This window comes from Eublepharis macularius, chromosome 12, assembly GCF_028583425.1.
Source record: "Eublepharis macularius isolate TG4126 chromosome 12, MPM_Emac_v1.0, whole genome shotgun sequence".
Lineage (NCBI taxonomy): Eukaryota > Metazoa > Chordata > Lepidosauria > Squamata > Eublepharidae > Eublepharis > Eublepharis macularius.
In genome coordinates, this window is record NC_072801.1 from 2,164,369 (window position 1) to 2,187,340 (window position 22,972).

At 50.4% G+C, this 22,972-nt stretch overlaps 1 protein-coding gene across 2 annotated transcripts in view; it reads right to left on the reverse strand.

Annotated features, from left to right (window-relative positions):
• Nucleotides 1-1,489: 1,489 nt before the first annotated feature.
• Nucleotides 1,490-22,972, reverse strand: part of TRAF7 (TNF receptor associated factor 7) — a 34,690-nt gene continuing 13,207 nt past the window's right edge. For both annotated transcript variants that reach the window (XM_054993112.1, XM_054993111.1), the window contains 15 exons: nt 22,397-22,430; nt 22,068-22,251; nt 20,971-21,105; nt 14,910-15,127; nt 13,797-13,870; nt 13,477-13,525; nt 11,548-11,675; nt 9,554-9,636; nt 8,355-8,394; nt 8,085-8,201; nt 5,428-5,550; nt 5,192-5,311; nt 4,868-4,999; nt 3,005-3,124; nt 1,490-2,138 (listed from right to left, as the gene is read on the reverse strand). In XM_054993112.1, the coding sequence (XP_054849087.1) occupies nt 2,124-2,138; nt 3,005-3,124; nt 4,868-4,999; nt 5,192-5,311; nt 5,428-5,550; nt 8,085-8,201; nt 8,355-8,394; nt 9,554-9,636; nt 11,548-11,675; nt 13,477-13,525; nt 13,797-13,870; nt 14,910-15,127; nt 20,971-21,105; nt 22,068-22,251; nt 22,397-22,430 (1,572 nt within the window). In that variant the 3' untranslated portion in view covers nt 1,490-2,123. The remainder of the gene's footprint in view (nt 2,139-3,004; nt 3,125-4,867; nt 5,000-5,191; nt 5,312-5,427; nt 5,551-8,084; nt 8,202-8,354; nt 8,395-9,553; nt 9,637-11,547; nt 11,676-13,476; nt 13,526-13,796; nt 13,871-14,909; nt 15,128-20,970; nt 21,106-22,067; nt 22,252-22,396; nt 22,431-22,972) is intronic.

Below are 22,972 nucleotides of genomic sequence, written 5' to 3' on the forward strand. Positions count from 1 at the left end.
CTTGCTCCACTGCTGATCCCAGCTGGGTGAAGGTGGGTGGTAGGCATCGCTGCCTGTTCTGTGTCTGATCCCAGCCTGGGCTTCCCGCTGCGGTGCGCTCGTGGAGGGACAGGTTTCCTCTTCTGGGCTTCCCTCCATGGGAGTGCCCTCTGGAGGTGCACCAGGGTAGGAATTGAGTTGTCTGGAACACGATTAGCTTTTTATATAGTAGGATAGTTTATGCTGCTCTAACGAGATTCTTGCTGTTTAATTTTTGCAACATTTAATGTCCCGTCAATACTTAAGCTTTGCTTCACCGCTATTTCTAATCCCTGTTTGGCCCCAGCTTTCTAAATGTCAAATCATACTGCATTGGTTAACTGATGCCCCATCATTGCATCAACGTACTCAGTGTGATCCACCTTTAGTCCCAGCAAGGAAGACCGGACAGAAATCTTAGATAAATACATTCCGTTGACCATATATGACTTTCACTGTGATGCTAGGAGGTGGGGGCTCCTTTTGAAGAAGACACACAAACCCAGGAAACAGCTGTAGTGTGCATATTTCATTGATACTGCCACCAATGGTGGTAAAAACTACTAACTTACATGGCTTTTTTTTTATAAAAAAAAGAGGAGGAATAGCTCTAGTATTGGGTTTGAGATCTGTTAAAGCTAAATGAAAGCTTTGGAAACAACAGGCAAAGATTTTTATGGCCAGTAGCTCAAGCAGCAGGCTTCAAGCCTAGTTTAGGCTGACAAATTCATTTCTCCTGCTCTATTCTACACTGACAAGCTCTCTTCATAACACTGCCCTGTACCAACAATTTCTGGGTCTACTGCTTCCAGAAATAGTTTAAGGATTTTTATTACCACATATCTCAATCATCCGTGTGGCTGAGGAAAAAAGCATACAAGCGTTAACAGCTACTTTCATACATTTCAAAGCAAGTTGGTTTAATGCCAGTTCCCTGAAATAGACATAAAAGTCAAAAGAATGCATTTCGTATTCCTTTAAGTCCACACATGTAGTGTATAAATACGTTGGAGTAAGAAGGTCCAAGGCCTGGGTTCAAGTCTGCTGGGAAGCCCTGAAAAAACTGCTAACTGGTCAGTCTTACTTTACAAGATAGATTTTTAATATATACCAGTAGTGGAATGGGTAAACAGACCACCCAACCATTCAACAAACCCAAAGTGTACAGCAGACTGGCTGCCCCCAAACATGAGCACACATTGCGCAGAGCCGAGGACATCGATGTGATTTAGCACATGAATAAATATTGGACCCAAGCCCAACACTTCTGGCAAGATAGGCTCTGATTTACTAAGTAGGTACTAGGCCCAACCTCTCTTAAAGCCCTTCACTGCATTCCCTCCAATCTCTGTGCAAGTCCAACTTTAAATACAAATGAAAGCCTGTTCAGTGCTCACTTGGCAGTTCTGCTGCCCAGCCCAGCACCCCCCAACACGCTCCGAAAGATGCTGGTCAAGGACACAAGCACACCTAAAACAAAGGTCCGGTTTTTATTGTCAAGGAAGAAAAAATTCCAAATCTATATCACAATTTTAAAAACAGTAGAAAATGTCATTACAAACACAAACGGTGGGCTTTCCTTCCCTTCTTTACCAGGGAAGCCGCTGTGACATGATCCTTTGAGCAGAGGGGCTCATGGTACCTGATGTGGCAGATGAATCGTACCTGGAGTGTGCATGAGGAGTGCATGGGGGTGGGGGAGACCGAGCTGCCATTTCAGCACTGGGCACAACTGTAACAGCAGAGAGACAAAAAGAGAAGCCCATAGGCTGTGATCTGGTATTGGAGTCTGCAAGGTGCATTGGCGGTATTTGAGCTGCCCGATACAACCCCAATTCAACCCATCAGTTCCATCCAACAATGTAAGAGACCTGGGAGTCCAAAATCATAGCTAACACACTAATGGGTTAAGAAAAAACTGCCCTGCTAACCACCAGGGGCCAAGCTTCTGTCATTCGGCAGCCTGTTGAGGTACGTGGGCTCTGTGGCACTGTCTCTCAGATGGCAAACGGTGTGTGGCTTCAGAGATGAGCAAAGGTGTGTGTCTAGTAGGAGCGAAAGGTGTATTTGGTAGTACAGCATCTCAAGGTAGGTGGCAGCATCTGCTAGCATGTCCAAACCTGCAGTGGAAAGGAAGGTCACTACAACCAAGTGCGAGAGGCCTGTTGGACGTCTGTTGGAACAACTTCATAAAGAAAGCCCCAGCAATGCTTTGGCCAACGGCAGAAGGGTCATGGGACACCAGCTCAGAAACTCTAAGCAAGCAGAACTGCCCACGGAATCCAAAAGGAAGCCAATCAGTTTTACACAGCCTGGCAACGTGTCACATTAAAAACATTCCCCCAGCTGCGGGTGTGACAGTTCCTCTGCCTTGAGCATAGCCTCCGAACGAGCAGCAGAGATGGAAGGCTGAGCGCACACTGACAAATCAGCTGGAGTGCAGCCTGGCCCGATGCTCCATTCACGAGCAGAAACCGAGTGCCAAATTCAAGAAAGCTGCGCATCTGTCCCACCAATGTTCTGGCACGGGGAAGATGTTTGGTACCACAGGAAACAACCCCTCTGCTAGGCAAACACGTCTATGGGCTGTGAAACCAAGTTTCAGCCCACGAGACTACTAAACATCAGTCTGTAAACACAGAGGCAGCATGTGCTGCCAGATCTCCTTGCAGGTCAGAGGTGGGGAAAGGAGAAAAGGCGGGTTTCCAGCGGTCTGGAACTGTCACTATGGAACCCCCTTATCCCTCTGATGCATGCAGTAGGTACCAGCACAACTGGGAACATTTCAATTAAGATCATGTATTCTGGCTGCAGGAACAGCTTTTGAATTTTTTTTTTTTTTTTGCAGGGAGGAAAGGGCTAACACACAGACCCCAAAACACACAAAGATTTCCAGGAAACTACGTGGTCCACTGTGCTTTTTTGGCTTGTCCCCAGCTCAAAGACATATAGTCCCCACACAGGCAAGCAGGGGAGGGGGGCTTACCTTAACTGTGCTGTCAACAGCACCAGAGAACAAGCGCCCCCTAGAGACAGCCAGTGCTGTGACGCTGCCCTGGTGGCGCAGGAGTGTCTGGGTGCAGATCATGTTGTCCATGCTCCATACCTGCATGCAAAGACAAGCAATTGCAGAGAGTGAGATACTCAAAGAGGCTCTGGGCTACTGTGATGAGGTTCTACCCCCATTTACTTCCAAATCAAGGATTTTCAAGCCTGTTCAATACCAAAAATAGCATGAAGGAGGACTGAGCACACTCTAGGTGGAAGTCAGAAAGCAAGGAAGCGTCAGCTAAAAGGAATACAAGAAAAAGGAACACAAAGCAACAGGATGAGGGACCTGTTTATCTTCAGCCTGCTCCAGGACAAACCTAAAAGTACCAACAACAGAACACCACAGGTTGTCACCTAGAGTTCCCAGCTCAAACCCATCCAATGTACCATCAGTGATCTACAACCCATACTGGAAAACGATGCCTCTCTCTCAGAAGCCCTGGGTGGAAGACCTTTCCTTGCCTACAGACAGCCCCCCAATCTTAAACGACTTCTCACGTACAATCATGAATCGGCCAGCAGAGTCACCAGCACAGGTACCAGGCCCTGCAACAGACCCAGATGCCAGCTCTGCCCCTATATCTACCCAGGGAATACAATTACAGGACCCAATGGCATCAACTACACTGTCTCTGGCTCTTACAGCTGCTCATCCTCCAACGTGATATATGCCCTCATGTGCCAACAATGTCCTTCTGCTCTGTACATTGGACAAACCAGCCAACCTCTGCACAAAAGAATAAATGGACACAAATCTGACATTAAAAATGGCAACATCCAGAAACCAGTGGGAGAACACTTCAATCTACCAGGACATTCCACCAAAGACTTAAAGGTCGCTGTAGTTCAACAGAAACCTTTCAAAAACAGAATCCAACGGGAAGCTGCTGAATTGGAATTCATATGTAAATTTGACTCAGTCAGACTTGGATTGAATAGAAACTATGAATGGTTATCTCATTATCAGAAGTAACTGATTTCATTATCAGAAGCAAACTGCTTTGCATCTACTCCCCCCTCCCCTCACCACCTATATATCTCTGGCCAGTTTCTTTATACCCTCCATGCATCTGACGAAGAGAACTTGATTCTCGAAAGCTTATGCTACAGTTAAGTTGGTTAGTCTTAAAGGTACTACTGGAATCTTTTTTATTTTGCTACTACAGACGAACACTGCTAACTCCTCTGATTTATCCACCTAACAGCCTATAATATCATGGCTGGAGAGACTGATAAGAATCAAATTCCTGTCCCTCATAGCTTCCTGTAGGCCTCCAATTTTCTATAATATTCATCCCTGAAAATCATCTTGGGGACATCTGTATACAGCGCTTAATTGGGAAGGTTTGGGGGACCTTAGGCAATCATCTACCCTGTGCCAGTAACTCTGGCCCTGTACTCAAGCAAATGGGACATGCCCAGCTTCCCAAAGCGCAACAACACTTCTTATTCATCCAGTGCTCATGGCTCTGGGCTTGCTTGTTAGCACACTCCCATCATGCTGCCTTCTGGCACTGGACTGTGGTGGACGTAGCGCACAAAAGAGAAAGGCTGGGCATTTTGCCACTCTGCTATATGGCCACGGATGCCCCACACGAACAGGAAAACTGCAACCAAACAGCCAAGGATGGCCACACCACTAGCCCTTCACTGTCCCTCCGAAGCAGGACGATCCTCAGCGGGAGAACACTTCCATAAAGCAATCACAAAGGAAGAAAAACATTCATCACACTTCTGCCCCAGTGTGCTAACCTCAGGATACACCCTCCCTACCACAGTGGTTAAGGAGTCTATGTACCCTCAGGGACCGGTCGTACGAAGCGCTAAAGACTTTGGTTTGGTCAGGTGTGGAAATGACAGCCAAGGCATACACCGTGCCCACGTGTCCCGTCAGTGTGCGAACTTGCTCCTTGGATTCGATGTCCCACACCTGCAACCGAAAGGACACAAGGATCAAGCATTGCCCTCCAAACATTCTGGTTTCCCTTGCTCCTCTCTGGGTCTGCTCACAGGTGAACACAGCGAGGGATTCTTGATTGTCACTGGAAAACCCCTCCGATGGCCCCTGGTTGTCTGCAGGATTGCCCACTCTGTAAGTGGCCAATACAGTGCCCATTCTTACATGAATGAGATTCTCGTAGGTGCCACAAACGATGTGGTGGTTGGTGACTGCAATGGAGTAGACACTCCCACCTGAAGTCTGCAGAACATGCACACACTCCAGATTCCGGATATCCCAGATCTAGGCGGCAAAGAGGAGACAGGTAAGAGGGCTACTCCCAGAGAGAGTGCGGCTTTTGCTGTTCCTTCAGTTCAGGGCAGTCGAAAGACTGGAGGAAAAAAAGAGAACGTACAAACCTTGATCGTTTGGTAGGACCCGCTGTAGAGGTAATTCTGGGATGCCACAAGTGCCCGGACCCAGTGATTCAGGCCCGTCAGCTCCTTCTTCAGTTTCAGCTCCGTGCTCACAATATCCCAGACCTACAAGATGGAATCAGCGCCGTGCCTTCAGCATGGGCACCAGGCCGTCTATTACAGCCCCCTGTCCAAAGGTGAGAGGAAGTACGCATGGACCAATACACGGCCAAGCTACGGCAGTGTCCCTTCAGTTTGCGGTAGAGAAAACAGTTCCAGCTGTATCAGGCCAGTGAGCCATTCTGCACACAGACACACAAAAAAGCCCACTGGGAGAGAGAGTAGACAGATTTTTCCCTCCCTCTCCCAAAATACCAGAACTTGGGAGGTTCAGGACAGACCAAATGAAATCCTTCTGCACTCAGCGAGTGATTGACATGTGGAATGGGCTGCCAGAAGATGTAGCGACAGCCCCGGGCACAGACACTGTAGCGCCATCACGGAAGAGCCCCCGAGGAGGAACAGGGCAGGCTGCTGTCAGATACTCGCTTGCTGGCTTCCAGTATGTTGGCAGCTAGGTGCCAGGACCGTCAGTGGCTGCAGAACTACTCTCCCTGAATGTTTCAACCTTCCCAACAAGGGGTTAAGAAAGCACCAGGTGGGAGCATCAGCCTTCCGCCAGCATGACTGGTGACTGCCAGATGCTGCTACCTCTGGGAGGCGGCACCTAACAGAAGAAAGAGGAAGCAGCCGTCTTTGGGCCGTCACTGGGGATCAGAGGCTACCAGGGAGCTAAGCCAGGCGTGGTGCATGGTGGTTGCTGTAAAAAGCCCCCAACAACCCAGAAAAGAAAGTAAGCAAAACTGTTATCTGATTATGACACATTGTCCTGCTTCTTTGGGTCCTTTATTGTGAATTGTTTCGACTCCTTGTTTAAACTGCTTTGTGCTGAAAGGTTAATTAAACCTGCTTTAAGCTGCAAAGATATCTTGCCTCTGTGAGCTACCTTAACCTTCCAGATCCCTTAAAGAACCTTGCATTAGACAAAGCAGCCTCTAGCAGAACAAAGGGCTTTAAAAAGGGATTAGACAGATCCATGGAGGACGAGTCTCTTAGTGGCTACTAGCCACGGCGACTAAAAGGAACCTCCGCATTCAAAGGCAGTCCACCTTTGAGTCTTACTGCCAGGAGGTGACCTGCTCCCATGTCCTGTTGCTGGTCCTCCAGAGTAACTGATTGGTCTTTGAGAGGCAGGGGACGGGACCAGAAGGACCTTCGCGGATCTGATCCAGCAGTGGCTCTTCTCAGGTTCTCATGTTCTATCCTCTCTCCCGGTCAATTCTTATTCTAAGTTGCTGCTTTGATCTGGAAAAATGGGTGCCCCCCCCCCGTCCAAAGCTGGGGTTATGCTTAGTAGATGGGTGGGAGGGGAAGCGTAGGTGAAAGGCGGCTAGAGTTGAGGGAAACAGCAGCAAGCATTGACACTTCCACTAGCTATGCTGGCAAGCAGAAGGTAAAAGCAAAAGGCCTGGAAGCCCCGCTTCGGAAGCGACGGGGAAAGGAGGGTCTGAACACCAACTTGCTCGCTTGGAAGGCAAAGGCCCCTGTGGAGAAATGGGCTGTGTCAAAACCTTCATCCTCAGTTTAAAGAGGCGGGAGAAGGGAAGGCCAGATGTTTTCTAAGTCATAACCAGCCTTGGGCTTAGTCATGCAGATATGACCAGAAGATGTTCTGCTGAAAGCTTACCTTTCCAGGTGAGGGGGGGGGACAGAGATTTGGAGGACTAAAATGCCAGAAAGGTTTCCTCCTGGAACCTCCAAGAAGGGCCTCTCTGACCTTCACCTTTGACCAGCTCAGGGGGTAGGTAGAGGGAGGGAATAACACCTCCTGGCACAGGAAAGAGGCCCTCTTTGGCTGACTTGAGTGGAAGCTGAAGGAGCCGAGAGCTGCCCCTTAACAGATGGCGGCCACTGACCATGCGAAGGCCGGAGGCCTCAACCAGGAGAGGCAGGACGACTTCTCAATAAGCTAGACCTTTCTAAGAGAGAGCCTGTCTAAACAGAAGATCTAAGTTAGGCATGTGCAAAGGGAGGGAGAGAGGGATTGTGCTTTTATCCATTTCTTGTTGGGTTCCCTGGCTTGCTTTGGCGCTAAACTCAAAAGTGTGTGTGTGTGAACATTTTTTCTCTCTTCTTTAATAAATGCTTCTTTGATTCTTAAATGCTGGTAGCTGTTCTCTGTACCACACAAACTCCCACTGCTCCACCACGCCATCTAAAAGATGCCACAGGAAGGGGGTGGTCCCTGGGCCCTTGGCTGATCCCTCCGTAGTGTACAGGTGCAATAAACAGTCCCTGCAGTAAGCAGGTGCTGGACGGCAGGAGAGTGGGCTCAAGGCAGGGCTCAGAGTGGCACGCCTGCCCAGGGGCATGGGAAGTCTTGGTTCTCCTCCCAGAAAGGCCAAGCGGTGGCAGCAGATATGAGGGAGTGAAGCCCCTCTGAGGGTTGAGGGGGGCACCGCGTGGGTGGCACATGCCAGGCAGAGACTTGGACTGCCACTGGCCACCTCTAGACACCCCAGAGGGCAAGAAGGGGCAGTGCGCACAGGTCAGTGGGGCTGGTCCACCACAGCCCCAAACTGGCTCAGTTTCCCATGCACCTTGATAGCTTTTAGGGAGCCACTGAACAGCATGTTGTGCGAGGAGACCAGTGTGCACACTGGGTTGTCGTGGGCACGGATGGTGTTCACTTTCTGCAAGGTTTGAATATCCCAGACCTGCAAAGGGAAGGAAGGAGAGAGAGTGCCGTGTCAGATTTGCTGTCCAGCATCTTCACTGCACGGAGGGAAGGAGGCTTCTCCCAGGCTTCAGCCCATGGCTGAACAAAAAAGCCGTCAAGGTGGTTTCCCCCCCCAAGCCAGGGAACTTACGATGATGGTGCAGTCAGCAGAGCCACTGTACAATTTGTTCCTGGGGGGGAAAGGAAGGAAAGACCTTCAGGACAGCGGTTTGGAAAACTAAGTGTGCATCAGGGCGGCTGGCAAAGAGCAAGACAGAAAACGGTAATGAAAGGACCAGCTGAGATCATGTAGGCAAGTGGGCCAGTGGGCCTGGTGGCTTATTAAGAGAATGGCATTTGCAAGGCTGTAAAGGGGAAAACACAGGGTGAGGGCAATTCGTAAGTATCTGAGCTTTATTTAAAATAAGCTTCTAGGCCTCATGGCTGCACGTATGTGAGTTGCCTGCTCAGGTCTCGTATACCAGAGGGGTGCCAGGATAAGGCCACTGGTGGGCCCTGCGGGGCTCCTAGCCCCTCTATAATCAAAATATGCAAAATTGCATTTTATTTACTTTATTTATACCTCACCTTTCTCCCAACATGGACCCTTGTGAGGTAGATTAGAAACAAAGAAAGATACAAGCTGGAAGGGATCCCCTAGGGTCATCTAGCCCAGCCCAGCCCAGCCCCCCACCCCACCCCTGGACAATGCAGGAAATTCAGAGCCATCTACCCACTTCACTTCTCCTCTATGCCCAGAGGAAGGCAAAAAACCCTCCAGGATCCCTGGCCAATCTGGCCTAGAGGGAAGTGCCTTCCTGACCCCACAGTGGTGATCGGCATTACCCTGGGCCTGGGCATGTAAGAGAGGGCCACGAGAGCCCAGCCCCTGCTCACCCCTTCATGCATTCCCCCGCTTGATCTGTGTACATTCATATTAAGACAGAGAATCATGACAGCTGTTGAGTGGTTAGGCTGAGAGTTTTTGTGACTGACCCAAGGTCATTCAGCCAGCTTCCGTGGCAGAGTGGGGATTCGAACCTGGTTCTCCCAGATCCTAATCCGACACTCTCAATGAGAACTTGTGCACGTGTGTTCAATTTGCGCAAACTGTGTGTGCCACACAATTCTTTCCTCAGCACAGAAGTCAGCTAGCCTATGCACAGGGCAGCTTAATTTCTCCACCATGAAATGGTAGCAGCAGCACACCACATCAGGAGATGGAAGCCAGCCGGGGCTTGAGCAGTCCACACACATCAGAGTGTGGCTGGACCAACAAGCAGCAAGTACTCAAAGCACAGTTCTCTCCTGCAGTGCCTCCCATCAAGCAGTGGCCTGCTTCTGACTCACCCTTGGATGCAGAGTGCCAGGACAATCCCATCGTGGCCTTCCAAAGTCTTTTGGCACTTGTACGTGGTACAGGTATCCCACACCTAACAGGAAACAGAAGGGTCAGGCAGCAGCAGGGAGACAGGGCAGGAAGCCCAAAGTGCCAAAGCAGGAAACAGCCAGCTGAAAGGTGGGAGAGCAGATGCACACCTGCTTTCCCCTCTTTCAGATGGACAGAAAAATGTTCAGGACAGGAAATGAATTGGCGGGTTTCCTCAAAAATTCAGAACAAAGAGCTGCAAGCTCCAGTGCTTCTCTCAATGGCTTCTGGACAGAGGAAACAGAACAGGCCCAAGAACAAGAGCAGAGCTGGCCTGGGTGTGTATGTCGGGGGGGGGGGGAGGTTGTTCCACAATGAACTCCCAAAGCCCCTCCCAAGCAAAGGTGGATGCGTTCCTGCCCTGCCTCCTTTGCTACACCACCACTCAGGATCCCTCCCTCCCAGGCATCTCTGTAGCGGCACAGAAGACGGAAGTGCTTGGACAGCTCAGCCGAGGAGGGGAAACTGAGTCAGTATTTAGCTTCCAGGGGAGTTAGCCGTGTGAGACTTTCAGCTTTAGTATGCAGCTTGCAGGCTTTCCCCACCCGGAACGAGATGTCCAAGAACATTTTGGGGCAGCTGAGAAGCCCACCAGGAGCTTGGCCTTGGCAGAACGCAACCCTTGTCCATGTAGCGTTCTCCCTCCCCACTGGCTATCCACAGATGGGGGAGGGGGGCAGTCTGCACCTGGACAGAAGGCCCACTGAGGGACTCACACAACAAGGAACCTGACATTCATTTCATGAAAGGTGTCAGTCTTTAATATTGTTTGGGTAACATGCTGTGTTTTTAACCTGTAATTTACATGCATTTATTATTAAATTATACTCAAGTTGCACACAGATACCGGCAACTAAAAACCCACCACAGTACGCAAACAGGAAGCTGAACAGGGGCTTATTTCCTTTACCGAAAAGCATAACAGATTCAAGGCCCTCACCTGGCTGCACAGACTCACACACACACCCCGCCCCTTCCCACTCCTTCAAATGCTATGATGAAACACCATCTGCCAGTAGCTGCCCAGAGCCTACCAGAATGGACAGAAAGGGGACTGAATGAGAACATTTTCTTCACGGAGGAACCTGCTCTGAGCACGTACAGTAAGGCAGGCGGCTGGAGCCCCGGCCGACCACCAGGGCATCCCACATGACGCTCCTGAGGGCTTCCTCCCAACACAGGCCCTCTGGGCTTCTGGGCCAGAGCCTCTCGGCCAGGCCACGAAGCACAAGTTTTGTGAGCAGGTGAGATGTTCACACTGCAGAGGCAGCATCGCAAGAACTCTGGGGTGCAGCCCTCACTTGGGGTTCTGACAACCACGACAACTGATTCGTCACGGGAGCCAAGGGTCCTGGCCTCCTCTGGGATTCTCTTCTGGCAGAGGGGAACATTCTTCTTTTTAAAACAAAGATGTAAGCACTAAGCATACAGAGTTTGCACCACGGTGGGAATAGGGAGCAACGCCAGCCGATGAGTCATCACCATAACTGGCAATGGGGCGTGCCAACATTTGGACTGCTCATTTTGAACGAGTACAATAGGCAGATCAGTGAAAAAAACCTGGACCCCCCCCCCCCCAAAAGGGCAGAGCTGTGAGCAGTGGAAAACAAGCCAAGAAGAGGGGGAGAGAAGCACTTTATTGACTAGAACTAAAAACATAATAAGAATTCCAGAACTGGAAATTGGCACGATGGTTAAGAAATAAGAATATGGGGAACGCAGCGTATCATCCTTTCCAGACCGCAAGCCGGCCGACACCCCCACTCCTCTCCTGCCAAGCAACTCCTGCTGCTTGGCTGTTGACTAATTCCATACCCAGACTAAGAGAAATCTATATGCAAACATTTGGGGGGGGGGGAAATGCCCCAAGCTCTGCAAATGCTTTGCTGCTAGCTTGAAAAGGCTTGGCTCTTACCTTAATGGTTTTGTCAGAAGAGCCACTGAAAAGCAAGTCTCCGATGGAGTAGACACAGAGACACCAGACAGGGCCCTGGTGCCCGACAAAGGTTCCTTTGCACTTGAAGATTTGCTGAGGATCATACGCTATGAAGAGGAAGAGAAAAAGGCACACCGGTGTGAGAGCAGCAGCCAAGCCAGCCACACTCCTTAACAGAACATGAGACGAGACGTTTGAAAGATTCCATCATCACGATACTCTCTCAGCACAACTGACAGAAGTGCCGTTCCAGAAAAATGGTGAGAATTTTTAAAAAGGGAGTTCTCTGACACCAGCTTCCCAGCCCTCTGCTCAGGAATCACGCTGGCATCTTCTTGCATTTGCTTGTCCCTTTCTTAATCTGCCGTACACAGCCTGAGCTTCCATTCACAATAACCTACAGGTGTATCCTGTCGTTTCTGGTTACAAGTCCCCTAATATTCTGACTAGCTGCTCTCTTGTGACAGTGTGAGTGGACTTGCCCCACACACACCAACATTCAACAGGGCAGCATGGTGGCCACTGTGACCAATAGATACAACCCACCTTCCACTCTGCACCACAGCATGAACTATGATTCCTCCCCTCAGTGACCCACCTGCCTATCTGGGAAGCCTCCAGTATCCCTCACAAGCTTGAAACTCATGTACAGTTCAGGGGGATACCCAAAGCAGGTACCATGAAATGCTTTGAAGAAACCAACCAAAGTGGGTGTTGCAGTACGCAGCCTTTGGAGTTTCACAACACTCTTTATCAGGAAGAAAGCAAAAATACAGCCCAACAGAAACAGTCCCAGTGAAATGGTATCCTTCACAAAATATTTATCCTCATCCCTCAAGATGTGTAAAAAGTGTGATTTAAAATCAACAGACTAAAACTCCAGACTGACCCTCCCCCTGCCCCACCCCCACAAGCCTGCAGCTCATACCCTGTTAAAAGCCCAGGCCAATAAACCCTCAGAAAGACACCACTCCACTCCAAGCCACAAAGCGGAGCCAACATGAAACACAGGCTCTGGCCGAAACCAGATGGGCCGCCTTAAGTGGAGGCAACAGCCAGGAGCTTGCTGCCTTTGGACTGCAGTTAGCACACGGAGCTATGGGAGAAGGCGGATCTTTCATTACGTGGGTCCCAGGCCACTGAAGGGCTTCCAAGGTCACTGCCAGAACCTTGAATTGGGCTCTGAAAGCAACTAGCAGCCAATGCAGCCATTTCAAAATGGGCAACACTCTTCCAGTGGCGGCCGCCTGACAATAATCAAGCTGCTGCATTCTGGGCCAGTTTCCTTCAATGGCAGCCCAACGTGGAGCACATGACAACCAACCAACCATGCGATCACAAAACCATGGATCATTGCAGCCTCCCTTGCAGAGTCTAAGAAAGGAGAGGGTTGGTGAATAAAACGCAGCTGCTAGAAGGCACTCTAGGGCACTACACCAATCTGCTTTTCAAACAGCAGCTCTGAAGAAGCTTGGAAGACATTAAATATCATGTGCATTTGGATGGGAGAGGAGCTACCCGCCCCCCCACCCCAGTAAGTCGATGCTCTTGGACTTCGTAACAAATGGGAGTTTCAAGACTTGCTTGGTAGTAGCACCAAGAGTAGCAAACCTGCTCCCCAGGCAGAGGCTCCGCTCGTCCTGGTAGGAATGACGAAGGACAGTGAGAAACGGCAAAGTGTCTATCGACCGACTCTCACGTAAACCGGCCCAGCGACACGGTCCCATTTCACTTCTCCGGCGTCTTCTTAAGCTTGAGACCTTAGCCTCACTAGACTGCACAACGCCTGCCCAATAATGTCTTTCAAGCAGGAGGGCCAGAATTTGGCACATTAAAATAAAAGGTATGGCAGACTCTACAATCCTGCTCAGCCAGCTGGATGGAAGAGACAAGCAAAGGGATACTCACAGCCCAAGATCCCCATGTTCAGCCGGGCGTTGATGTGTGACAACTCATCCTGAAAAGGGACACCACAGAGCAGGTCAAGCAGGCGACAGCCCTCAGGGCCACCATCTCCCCACAAGGACAAAGAGGAAATCAACCAGGGAGGGGGGGCAACCAACCCTGGACAAGGCAAGGACACCCATCCCTCTCCGTGGCCCAGATGGGAAGGAGCCTCAGTCCGAGAACGCAGGGAAGGGGAGGGAAGGGAAGGGAGCCAACCCCCTTCAGTGCTGGGGAAATTAAGGAGCCAGCCTCCCTGCGACTCTGCAAGTGTCAGAACTCACGTTCAGCATGGAGGCATCCCGCCGGAACTCCATCATATCCTCGTTTAGCTTGCTCTGGTTCTCATCCAGCACATCTGCAAAGCAATGAGCAGAAGAACGGAGACCGTCGGTTTTTTTAACGAGGACTCAATTGGGCAGATTTGGCTTGGAATGCCCAGGCTGCCCAGGCACAGACCCCAGCCCTGAAATAATTCAAGCTCGTCATAGAGGCACCTAGGGGTCTTGTGAGCCATCAGTCAGGAAAGCGCCAGATGACCCCACCCACCCCTGCCTCCCGCGACAGGGCTCCCAACCTCTGCCCCATTCGTGTGAGCTGATACTCAAGGCATGCCCTCAGCCAGCAGCGGCGCCAGGGTTTTCACCGCCTGCAGCCGGCCAGCCACCCCCATGCACGCACGCACGCACACACACACCAGCCTGCATGATGACGCCATGTGTGACATCATCACGACTGCACGTGCGCCACTGGCCCAATCGCTGAGGCTGGGACAACGTGCAGGTGGGCCTCCGATCTCTCCTGCTCGGTTGCCCTGCGCCGCTGTAGACATCTGCCCGCAGCTGCTGTGCCCGGCCAGGGTCGTGTGCTGGTGTCGGCGTGGGGCAGGAGGGCTAGGAGGCTGCAGCTCCATGGTGTGCGCTCCTGCCCCCCCCCGACTCCTCCAGCACCCCGTGCCCTGAGGCCAACGCCTACCTGGCCTCAGTGGGCACACCGGCCCTGCTCTCAGCACTTATACGTTTAATCTACCAGTCACATTTTTACCCTGCTGTTCTTCCAAAGATCTCAGGGTGGCAGATGCTGGATTTTCTTCTCCTTACATTCTCTCCTCACAACCACAGGTTAGACTACTGGCTCAATGTCTACTCCACATGGGTTTTGTTAACCAACCACGAGAGATGCCAAACAGCACTACAGGGCACCATCGGGGCAGTGCTGCCCTGTGCAAAACATGGGCACCCAAAGAGTGCAAGTAGGAAGGGTCTTTGGTAAGGCCCTTCCTCTGGAAACAACTCCCCAGACCTCGAGCCTGTAAGATTCGACAAGTTTGCCTTCCCAGGTCTTCACACTCCACATTCCGCTGACAGCAGAGTCACTCTCTGCCTCAGGAGACTCACCAAACTTCATCTCCAAGTTCTTCTCCAGCTGGTCAATCTTCTCTGAGAGCTTGCCCAGCATCGACCGCAGGAAGGCAATTTCCTGATCCTTCTGCGCCATAGCTACCTGCATCTCGTGGAAGCGATCATCTGTCTGCTGGAGGAACTCCTTCAGGCCCTCAAACTTGCACATCTCTAGGTGGGTCTCATACGTGTCCTGGTTTCCTATGAACATACACCTGGAGGGCATGAAAGAAGAGGAATGATGGAGAATGAGGCCAGGAGACTGGCCCTGGATTCAGACTTTCCTCGGGCGCTCACTTCCTTCCACTGCACACACATCTGACCATCTGCAAGCAGGCTTTGCTAACCAAGCTTGGATTAACCATGATGCTCAGCAGCTTAGCGAGCAGACCCTTGAGTCAAAAGTGCCTGCATAACACACGGGCTTTTTGCAAAATTCCTAGTTTTGCCAGTTATTCCCCACTGAATGCTCTGTTACATTTTAAACACTCATGTTAATAGGGGTCTTTCTTTTTAAATTGATACGTTTTCTTTAAGGAAAGAATCATCCATGGCATTCTGAACTCCTGAAGGAGATTTCTTGAAAGGCACAGAAATATAAGTGCTGGGTGTCAGATACGCCTCCAGCGTATCTGCCCTGGGTTATGGACTCCTTGTTGCCATGTGTAGCGTACCTCTGAGAACGTGCAGAGGGAACCTATTTAGCTGACTGGTTGCGAGCTGCTTATCTTGCAGGTGTTTTGGTTACAATTTCCTGGCAGGCCTGAGAACGTGGCCTTGAAGTTCCAGCAGAGACAGCACCAACCTCCTAAGAGACTGAGCAGAGCTCATCCGTTCCCTCCTCCCCTCTTCCCTGACTCCCTGGCTCAGCGTGCTAAAATCTTAACAGATGTTCTTTCCCACTGGGCAACATGGACTTTGTCCTATAATTAACCTTGCTTTGCTACCTTGCGTCACTTCAGCCAATAATCCTGTCTCACCATCTTGATGCTGGTATTTCTCTTCAATAAAGTAACTTTAACTCATACACCAGAGTGATGCAGTGAAGTGCTTGGGGATTTACCTGGCAAGACCTGACATTTTGGCTGAGACTGAACGTACCGCTCTGGGGATGGGGAGCCATTGCGAAGCCCCGACATTCATCGTTAGCGCAGTTACTAAATTCCCCCTCCTGTTGGGAGTGCTCTAGCTATGTGATCATGACCCATTTGTATGTTGGAGAGCCGGAGAGCTGTGCTTCCCAGAGGAAGAGTGTCACACGCATGTGTGGAACGAGGAGTGGGGAAAAGCGGCCCCTCCCATCCCAGAAGCTGTGCTGTTGACCACAGAGAAGGAGCAAATCCCCCTGAGCATCAAGACTTGAGCCAAGTGTTTGATGAAAATAAGCAGATGAGCTTCCCCCCATAGGGCTACCGACTGTGCCATTGAACTGATCTCCGGACAAAAACTGCCAAACTGAAAGCTGTACTTTATGAGCTCGGGGGAGAGAGCGGAGCTCCGGATGTTCATTGACAAAAATCTGGTGAGAGGGTTTATTAGACCTGCGAGCTCTCCTCATGCCGCCCCGGTGCTATTCTGCAAGAAAAAGGATGGGGGATTGAGGCTGTGCATGGACTATAGGGGGATCCATGCAGTCTCAATGTCTAACGCCTACCCCCTACCCCTCATCAGAGACTTCTTGGGAGTGGCGGCTCAAGGGAGGATCTTCTCTAAACTGGACTTTCGGGATGCTTACTTTAGAGTAAGAATCAAAGAAGGGGATGAATGGAAGACAGCGTTCAACACCCCTTTGGGGCAGTAAGAGTACTTAAGTCATGCCTTTTGGTTTGCATGGGGCTCCCATTTTTTTTAATGAATTTAATTAATGAAGTCCTGCACAAATACCTGTACAAAGGGGTGGTTGTTTATTTAGACGATGTGTTATTGTTTTCGCAAGATTATGAATTGCATGTGAGATTAGAGCAGGAAGTGCTAAAAACCCTGCAGGCCCACCAGCTGCCAGTTAAATTGTCCAAATGTGAATTCCATAAGAAAGAGTTGGACTTTCTGGGATATAGAGTCTCGGGTCAAGGGTTGAAAATGGACCCAGAGAAGGTGCAAGCCGTGGTGGGGTGGGAAGCCCTCAAAACCTGACAGCGGCTGCAGTCGTTCCTGGGCTTTGCTAACTTTTACCAACCCTTCATAAAGAACTTTGCCCAAATCTCCTTGCCGTTAACTGGCCTATTGAAAACCAAGGGGAAGGGGCCACAGGGAATGAAGCCTAGTGCTAAACTACTATGGTCTGACGAGTGTCAGGAGGCTTTCGAGTGCCTAAAGCAGTTGTTCACCTCAGAGCCGGTCCTGCGCCACCCAGAAGAGAATCGCAAGTTGGTAGTGCAAGTGGATGCTAGCAATGTGGCGATGGGGGGGAGGGATCCTACAGGGGGACAATGAGGGAAAATTACACCCCTGCGCCTATGTGTCGAAAAAATTTTCAGACTCTGAGCACCACTGGGCGATCTGGGATAAAGAGGCGGCGGCAGTCAAACTGGCTCTGTGCACTTGGAGATATTGGTTGGAAGGTGCTAAAATGCCATTCGAGGTGTGGACTGATCATAAGAATTTGTAAGCGTTACATGGCCCTCACAAATTGGGCACCAAGCAGTTATGGTGGGCGGAGGTTTTCTCCCGATTCAATTTTGTATTGAAGCACCTCCCGGGCAAGTTGAGCTTCCTGGCAGATGCCCTTTTGCGCCTCCCTCAACATGATAGTCAAAAGGAGGAGGTAGTGGACACTTAAGTTTTCACCCGCTCAGCCGGGAGGGGCAGTCATTACTAAACAACAGGCGAGGAGCAAAGGAATGCCGCCTGTTCTCACAGAGTGGGAAGAGAAAGTGAAAGCCAAGGTGGAAAAGGAGGGGGAGGAAGTACCCAAGGATGAATTGGAACAGGGCGAGCATGGAGGCTGGTACCGGCAAGGCAAACTATACGTTCCTGCCAGCCTGAGAGGAGAGGTGCTGAAACGTTGCCATGATGCTAAGTTGGCTGGGCATTTCGGGTAGTTGAAAACCTTACACCTGGTGCAAAGACTATTTTGGTGGCCCAAAGTGAGGCGTGATGTGTCGCAATATGTTTCCACTTGCCAAATGTGCCTGACGGGGAAGCAAAGCAGGGGGGAAGCGTCCCAGTTTACTGCAGCCGCTTGCAACTCCAGCCCGGCCATGGGCCACAATTTCTATGGACTTTGTTACTGACCTTCCCCCCTCCAAGGGAAAGACAGTGATTCTAGTGGTGGTGGACTTATTTTCAAAACAGGCCCATTTCAAACCATGTTCCAAACTACCGATGGCCAAGAAGTTGGCTGCTTTGTTTATGCAGCATGTGGTCCATTTGCACTCATTTCCTGAGAAGATAATCTCTGACAGGGGGGGTGCAGTTCGTGGCCAAGTTCTGGAGGGAGTTGTTGCAGGTGGCAGGGATAGAGCAAGGGTTAAGCTCCACCCATCATCCCGAGACTGATGGACAAACAGAAAGGGTTAACTAGGTGTTGGAGCAATTTTTAAGGTGCTAAATTAATTATCAGCAGACTCACTGGGCGGACTTTCTGGTTTTCGCAGAATATTGTTACAATAGCATACACAGCTCCACGGGAGCCTCCCCCTTCAAGATTGCTCAAGGTTTGAGGGCAAAGCCATGCCGTTCATATGCACCCAGGGTGACAGCAAGGGGGGTGAGATCTGACTGAGTGGTGGAATAAATTAACTGACCAGTGGGACATGATCAAAAGGACCCTGGACAAAGCCAAAGAGGACTATAAGAAGCAAGCAGATCGGAAACACTCTGTCCCCTGGAGTCTAAGAGTGGGAGACCAAGTTTATGTCTCCACCAAACATCTGCGGGGGGAGAAGCCAAGCAAGAAACTGGGGTGGAATATTTGGGACCCTTAAGAGGTCATTCGAGTGATCAGTGATGTGACTGTGGAAGTAAAACTGCCAAAGAACCTAAAAATGTTCACCCTGTATTTCATTTCAGCCTCCTGAAGAAGGCTCCGCACCCTGACGTGTGGCACCCAGATCCCCCTCCATCATGAATGGCCAAACCTCACTACAAAGTTGAGGTGGTTTTGGACTCTAAATTGAAACGTGGGGAATTGTATTACTTGATTCTGTGGGTTCATTTCAACAAGAGTAAATGTAGAGTGGGTAAAAGCTTCTGATGTGAATGTTCCTAAGCTTGTACATCAGTTTCACAAGCAGTACCCGGAGAAACCTGGGGGGGGGTCAATTTAGAAGGCTTTGGGGGGGGGCAGTATGTCAGATAAGCCTCCAGCGTATCTGTCATGTGTTGTGGATTCCTTGTTGCTGTGTGTAGCGTACCTCTGAGAACATGCAGAGGAAACCTATTTAGCTGACTGGTTGCGAGCTGCTTATCTTGCAGGTGTTTTGGTTACAATTTCCTGGCAGGCCTGAGAACGTGGCCTTGAAGTTCCAGCTGAGACTACACCAACCTCCTAAGAGACTGAGCAGAGCTCATCCTTTCCCTCCTCCCCTCTTCCCTGACTCCCTGGCTCAGCACGCCAAAACCCTAACAGACTTTCTTTCCCACCGGGGGCGGGGGCAGGGAGTCTGCCCTATAATTAACCTTGCTTTGCTACCTTGAGTCACTTCAGCCAATGATCCTGTCTGACATCTTGATACTGGTATTTCTCTTCAATAAAGTAACTTTTAACTCATACACCAGAGTGATGCAGTGAAGTGCTTGGGGATTTACCTGGCAAGACCTGACACTGGGCAACTGAGATGGTTGTGTGGATGAAGCAACTGAGCCCTGGCATATCAAAAGTTAATGTAACAGGTTAAGAACTCAGTTTCTGCTCACTTAGTGCATCTGGGTAAAAGATGTTCTAATTATACGGTCTGATTTTAGTCTTGGGAGGGGGGAGTTAGGAGCACTTAGAGCAGCGTTCTGGAATGTTACTAGAAACTGGCCTCCTGATTGGTCAAGGCGAGCCTGAAGCCTGTAACTGTCCTAAGCTCTAACTAGGAACAGAAGAAGATAGTAGTGACAAAAGCAACTGGATGAGTTTTGGGGCCTTGCTTGTGTATTGCCCGGCTGCTACTCAAACCATTTGTGCAGAGGAGGTAAAGAACAACCTAGCTCCAGGTACAGCTGTAAGACCTAGCTCAGGTAGCTTTATTGTTTTTATGCTTCAGAACTGCTGAGACTTGAACTGAAACGGATTTAACTGATCCTTAAATTAAATTCTTTATTTTCCCAAGTTTAGCTGTTTTACTTGTGAGTATTCCACCTTTGGAACGCAGGAGAGGATTAACTGGTCGACTTGCCAGGGTTTAAGGGGAGGTTAAAGGATTCCTCTGACTTCCAGGCACGGAGAGTCAGAAGGAGTGACGATGAATGAGTCTCCCTTCCCCGCCTTTCGCAGACCAGAGCGCGTGCCTGGCAGGGGAGCACACAGCAGTGGGATACTCACAAGTAAAACAATGAAACTTGGGGAAATAAATACTTTAGTTATACCCTGTTTTCACCATACAGTTTTACTTATGATAACAGAGATGAAAATTCACCCAGGGACAAGCAGGGGCTTCTCCCTCTCTGCCCTGGCTAATGACCATGGATTGGATACAGACTAATTCTTCTGCTGTTGGAAGAAGAGGTGTAATCTCTGCCAATTTCCCCTCCCTGCTGCAGAGACCCAGTTGGCCCCTCACATCCCTCCTGAGGGTCCCGTTCCCCAGGAGCAGCATTTGGGGGGGGGGGGGGATCAGTGAACTGCAATGGGAAGCAGGAATGTTCTGTTCCACCGACAGAAGGTGCCTTTCATTAGTGGGAAATGTAGTCTGGATCCAACTTGTGACCTTAACCTTTTTTTAATGTGCCGAGAGAATGCTTCTGCGACTTCCTGGGTGAGGCATTTCTGCCACGGCTTTTGCCACTGCCCTGGAAAAACTGGGCAACCCGTAAGAAATTCCAGGTACTGAGGTTTGGTACACAAGTTTCAGTCACCCCAAGAGGAGGGCAACCGGTGCCCCTGAGGAGAGGCACCCCTCCACCTGCTTACCCATATTTGGAGTGGGGGCACTTGATGTGCTCACACTCCTTGAGGTGTGCCTCCAAGTTCATCTTGAGAAGTGGCGGACAGCTAGGGTTGTTGGGACACCGCACTGGCCGATAGTCACAACTTCCTTCATGGTCCCTAGATGAAGAAGAGCGTCAGTGGAAGGGCAAATCTGACAGGCCACCTAGACTGACAAGGCAGGGTGCGTTCAAGCAGTTACAGTCGCGTGGGGGTCTCTCTTATGAGACGGAGCACAGCCAAGGGTTTCCCAACTGAGTGCCCTGAAGAGAAAAGCAGGAGTAGGCTGGGCCTGTTCCCTTTTTTGGCATCTCCTTAGCTACAGCTCAGTCCCCGCCCCACCTGCCCCCTGCGGCACAGGCCCTCAGGGTCACCCAGTGGGGACTCAGGAACACTTCCGCACACAAGGTGAGATCCTGCAGATGCATTCTGCAAACAGTGCTGCTTTGCTCTGGAGTGAGGAGCCTTTTGCTGATGCAAGAGCTGTCAGCAGAGGGCTCCTCACTCCAGAGAAAAGAGCCACCAAGAGCGAAATGGGTAACATGGCTTTAACAGAAGAAGGACTAGATGTGGAGGACGGGGCTAGCAGCCACCTTTGCTTCATTGAACCTCCATGTTCCAAGACAGTATACTAGGTGGTGGGGACACAAGCTTCCATGCTCTGCCTGTGAACACTGGCTGGCCGCTGCTCTTTGAAGCAGAAAACTGGACTTGATGGACTCAGGGTCAGATGCCGCAGCGCTGGATTCTTCAACACTTTTTGCCAGCTTTGCAGTAGATTTGTTGAGCAACACTTCTCCTTCCTGCTTCACCATGTGCCAAATGTTGACAGTCCCCTCCCCATAAGAAGACATGCCGACCTGGACGCATGAAGTCCTTTGATCATTTCCCCCTGTGCTGCCAACTTGGCAGCACAGCACACTCCCCCCTCACCCCCACTATTCTGAAGCACGACTGGGAGAAGCCTTTCAAGAGATTTCTCCCTGCCGGTAGAAGCAAAAGACACCAAGAGATTCTGAGGCCCAAGGAAAACACCACAGGGATGGGAAGCAGCCGGCTACAAGGATGCCACGCCAACTTACTTCCTGGCACTCAGTTTAATGGTGAAGGGGCACCCGCGGGAGTCCACTTCAAAGACAGAAGGCTTGCCACTAGCGATGGGCCGGCAGCCGTATTTGCAGTGGATGAAGAGCTCTCCGATCTGCTCAGCCACGGCAATGTTGTTGACGACCACAGTCAGTTTGGCATTGTCCACTGGGCATTTCTCTGAGGAAAGAAATCATCGTGGGCACTGAGCATGCCTGAAGAATGCTGGGCAGTGCACATCCCAAGCACTGCAGCTGCATCTTGCAGAGGAAACCAAGAATGGAAAAACTGGTGACACTAATTTGGGCTTCATTTAAGTACCTACCAGAGGTTAAGGCACATCTCCTGCAAAATGTGTGCTGTGAAAAGAGAACACAAAGACTGTAAGAACTGATTGTGCAACAACATCCTTCAGAAAGTTTGCTCATGGGGCCTTTGCTTGTGGCTTCGCCTCTGCACCTGGCCTTCACAGGTATACTGCTTCTACACATAGAAGTTTTGTTTAGTTACCCAGGCTCACGGCCATCCTCCCCGAGGCTCTAGTAACAGACATTTTGTGCCCCAACTCTACTGTTGGCTATCAGGCTACTTCACCAAACAACCCCCATAGATGAACTGGACCACAGCTGCCTCCCCATTAGTCCAATGCAGGTTTCAATAGTTAACTGGGCAGAAAAGACACAGCATAAGATGGCCAAAGAGAATCAAAAGAAACATTGCACTGCAGACTTAGAGGATGCATTAATTTATCAGGAAAAGAAGTCCAGAGAAGGGCATGTTTCAACCCTTTCCCCAACCCCCAACATACAAATGGGCTCATTTTCTTTTTGACCTGCTGTGAGGCTTTTGCTACCTGCCTGACCTTGAGGTTCCCAAGGGGAAAGGGGCCATTACAGGCAAC